This window comes from Echinops telfairi, unplaced genomic scaffold (assembly GCF_000313985.2).
Source record: "Echinops telfairi isolate 266 unplaced genomic scaffold, ASM31398v2 ScPeMD7_12;HRSCAF=54, whole genome shotgun sequence".
Lineage (NCBI taxonomy): Eukaryota > Metazoa > Chordata > Mammalia > Afrosoricida > Tenrecidae > Echinops > Echinops telfairi.
In genome coordinates this window covers 255053-259448 of record NW_022103909.1, presented here as the reverse complement: position 1 = coordinate 259448, position 4396 = coordinate 255053, and the positions used below count along the sequence as shown (strand labels likewise).

At 46.4% G+C, this 4396-nt stretch overlaps 1 protein-coding gene across 1 annotated transcript in view; it reads left to right on the top strand.

The window, feature by feature from the left end:
* Positions 1-4396, top strand: part of EIF4B (eukaryotic translation initiation factor 4B) — a 27953-nt gene that overhangs the window by 20053 nt on the left and 3504 nt on the right. The window contains exons 6-8 of the mRNA XM_004711449.2: positions 699-836; positions 938-1111; positions 2963-3191. Coding sequence (XP_004711506.1) covers positions 699-836; positions 938-1111; positions 2963-3191 — 541 coding nt within the window. The remainder of the gene's footprint in view (positions 1-698; positions 837-937; positions 1112-2962; positions 3192-4396) is intronic.

Sequence of the window (4396 nt, the reverse complement as noted above, 5' to 3'; positions counted from 1 at the left end):
CAGTTCCTATCTGTACCAGTGTACATCCTCTGGTCTAGCCAGATTTGTAAGGTCGAATTCGAGTCATGGTAGTGGGAGCAGGGAGGAAACATTTAGGAACTAGAGGAAAGTTGTGTTTCTCATCGTTGTTACATCGCACCCTGACTGGCTCGTCTCCTCCCTGAGCCAGTAAATAATTTAAGGTGTTTATTATTGTTGTTTTAGTGTAGTTGGCCCATGTTGGAGACAGATGTTATCTGTAGCTTCTTGTAGGAATAGCATTCCCGTGAGCATTCTTACATGAGTACTCTTTGTTTGGCACCTCGTTATTTCCTGGGGGTAGATTCCTAGAAAGTGGGCTGGTGGTCCAATGGGCATACATATATTTCTGGGAAGCCCTCACGGCTCACTGAGTCACCACACAGTGGCTACCTGAGGCTGGCCATTGGAAACTCACACAGCCGCCCCACAGAACGACTGTGTTCTAGAAAACCCTACAGAGGGGGCGGTTCTGCTTTGTGGCTGGGGTTCTATGAGGCGAAACTGGCTGGTTGGCACCCTCAGCAACAGTGCATGGGGTTTCAGATTGGTGGTTTGTATATTTTCGTGTGCTGAATGTTCCGAATGCTTCTAATAAAAGCTGGAGCAGAGTGGTGATAGAAATCGAGTTGATCTAGTAGACGATGGGCTTTCTTACCTGTCCTTGTTTTCCCCTCTAGAGTACCGGGACCGTTACGATTCCGACCGGTTTCGTGATGGGTACCGTGACGGGTACCGTGACGGCCCGCGCCGGGATATGGAGCGGTATGGGGGCCGGGATCGCTACGATGACCGAGGTAGCAGAGACTATGATAGAGGTGATTCTAAAACACAGCTAGTTCAATGCCTTTCTCTCAAGACCCCCTTTGGCTTTTCCTCTCTCCAGTTAGGAGGGTGCAACTGGGGGCTGTATTTACAGGCTACGACTCCAGGATAGGCAGCGGCAGAAGAGCATTTGGTAGTGGATACCGAAGGGATGACGACTACAGAGGAGGTGGGGACCGCTACGAAGACCGCTATGACAGACGGGATGATCGGTCGTGGGGCTCCCGCGATGATTACTCTCGAGAAGATTATCGGCGTGATGACCGAGGTAACCCATCTCTTTGGCTTTGTGATGGAGCAGACCACTGAGGAAGCAGATTGGAAAGCTCGTTAGCCTTCAGGCCGCATGTGGACACAAACCTGTTTTATTACCACTCAAGGAGAAGCGGGGCATCGCAGAACAGCATTGGCTGAGGAGGATAACATGGGACTAAAGCAAAACCCGGTCCTTCTCCTCCTGAACGTCGATTGGCTAAACAAAGGAGAAAGGGGGCGTTGGGCATATGCTCATTTTAGGCTGTGATGCCTTTCAAGTTTAAAGCAGCCCCTTTTCAAGTGAAGGAAGTAAGGGCCGGGTTAAACACACGAAAGCCAGGGCTGGTGGTCTCCATGCCGTCACACCACAGTCGTCCCTGTGTTGTGTAGGCATTTATACCACACCAATAGTCGGCTGGGTGTTCTTTTATGTTGGATGAGTCTTTTCTAGAACTTAACGTGGTGGTTTTGTGTTTGTGGTTTTCACTCCCTAAATTGGGCTCCTTTGTGAACAGGAACTAAATTATGCAAAGCATTGTTCCTGTGATAGGATTTAACCAAATAGCTTTATTTATAAATTTGTTTGTTTGGGGTTTTTTTCTATAGAATTTAAGTTTTTTGGTGGTTACCAGGAACAAGAGGGAGGGAGTGAAGTGGGCTAAAGAGTTGAGTTGGCAGAAGTTGTGTGCTAGATAGCCGGCAGACGGGAGCAGCTGGTGAGGCTGCCTGTGCACTGCCACTCTGCTCAGGTTTGATTCCTTGGGGTGGAGGTGGAGGGTCATGCTTCCCTGGCTCAGCTCCCCGAATTGGCCTTAATGGTTTAGTGCTTCTGCTCTCCCTCGTGTGAATTGTTTACATTAAGTGGATAAATGAAAGGACGTCCCAAAGGAAAACATGTCTGTGGAGAGGGTCCTTAGGCACGTTGGTAATAGGGATTACTGGAGTGCTTTATCCCGTGAAAGTGGAGGTCATGGCTACTGTGCAGAGTCAGACCGTTTAAAGGGTCTCTTTGAAGCTGTACACAAACTGCTAGCTTGAAACCCTTGAGAAAATGTAAACCTTGGTTCTAGAAAATATATTCTTTGAATGCAAATCCATAGTTATGTAGTGATCAGTAAAGACTTGTCATGGGATTGATGATACCCAACTCCATATAGTGGTTATGAGAGGACAACTCATCAAAGTGCATGTGGGAATATTAATCGTGTTTTCAACCGATTTTCAATGTCTGGGATGTTTATGACAGTAAAAAATTGAATTTCCTCAAACCTCGTGTTTATCTTGAGGCTTTCGGACAACTTGGACGACGAATGAAAGCAGGTGCCCTTAGAACTACTCACTTGGGATTTGCCTTGATTCAGATATTAGCGACTCGTATGGGTGTTCCCTGTCATGTCATTACTAGCTCGTGTTAAGCTACTGGAGGGTACCCATCTTCCACACCAGGTTTTATTTTCTTTTTTGCAAGGTGCTTTTGCCCTGTAGTTCCGGTCAAAGGTAGTTGCGTGACTTCAGTCGTTGTCATCGATGTGCTAGAGGAAAGAACCTTTTGTGGCGTTGGCTGCCTTGACTTGTTTTTGACACATAGCAGCCATGCTAGATTCTCCACATCCTCACAACCGGGCCTGGGGGAGTGGGGGGGCTCCTTGTTGCAGCCCCTGGGTCAGTCCATCTGTTTGAAGGCTTTTTCACTGACCTTCATTACCCTTGTCTACGAGCCTCCCGTTTTATCCTCTGCTCAATTTGGCTAGGCCACAAACCTGCTTCCAGATAGCATATCATTAGCCACATTTGGGAATCTGGCTTTTGGCCATGAGTTTCTGGTGACTTGGAAAACTATTACTTAGAGTTTCATTTAACTTAGGTCCCCCCCAAAGACCCAAACTGAATCTAAAGCCTCGGAGTGCTCCTAAGGAAGATGATTCCTCTGCTAGCACCTCCCAGTCCAGTCGAGCAGCTTCTATCTTTGGAGGAGCGAAGCCTGTGGACACGGCTGCTCGAGAGCGCGAAGTGGAGGAGCGGCTGCAGAAGGAGCAGGAGAAGTTGCAGCGTCAGCTGGACGAGCCCAAACTGGAACGGCGGCCTCGGGAGAGGTAGGGTGTTTGGCCCTCAGCACGTGGGAAGTTATTGGGTGCCGAGGGCTGGAGTTGAGAGGATTGGGGATTCAGAGCCATCTACAGTGAATGGAGTAGTCACCCAGTAAAGATGTGGTCAATAACCCTACTGCAAACAGAGGTTGGTGGCAGTACTTTATTATCAGAACCTGCAAGTGTGGTCCTTTGTTTTTGTAAGCTGTGTTTTTTATTGGATCACAGCCTCTCCATTCATTTATGTGTTATCTATGGCTGCTTTTGCCTTAAAACAGTGTCTAGTAGTGTCAGACTGTGAATTTAAGAAGTTTGCCAATAACTCCATGGTAACATGAGTGGGATCCAGTTGCGACAATTATAATAAAAACCATAGCCACACCTACTGCTGTTCAGTGTATTAAGGGTGAGGCACAGGATTGAGGGACATGGCTGTTAACCAGAAGGTTGAAGGTTCAAGTCTACCCAAAGATTACCAGAACTACGCCATTGAAAACACCGTGAAAAGATTGGGGTTATAGGGAGCTAATAATCGTGGGTGTGCACATGCAGAAAATGTTCTAAAATTAATTGTGGTTATTGGACAACTTTTAAAAGTATATTTAAACCACTGAATGGCATGGTGCATGAATTATATGCCAGTAGAGTTGTTGGGGAAACTGTTAGGTGGCCAGTTGTACTCAGACATAGCGTGGTCAGAATTCACCCGCAGCAGCTGCTTAGGGTTCTTTATGCTTTGTTTGTGTGTTAATTTCCTACCTGAGTGTTACCTCAGCATAGCAAAGCATTACCAAGTTGCTTGTCATAAAAAGATGGATCTAACAGAATAAAAGGCCCATTGCCCTTTGAGTTACTTTCGTGTCTGACAAAGAGTACTTGGCTGAGGGATATAATCAAAATCGTCTTGACTGTCTCAGAAGTTAGATTAGAATAGTTCTTATAGGGAAATTAAAAGGAAATGGAATTCCTGAAATGGGACTGTATCCATTTAAACATAAAGGGCCCTTACAGGAACTCTGAGTCTATTCAACAGCAATAAATCTGGTTTTATAAACATGTGCCCTTAGATTATGCAAGTGTGGTAAGGTATTGATAAATGGGGAGCTGGGAGGAGGGGGAAATTGAGCTGATGCCGGGGTTTACGTGGAGAGCAAATGTTATGAGAACGATGAGGGCAATGAATGTACAAATGTGCTTTACACAATTGATGT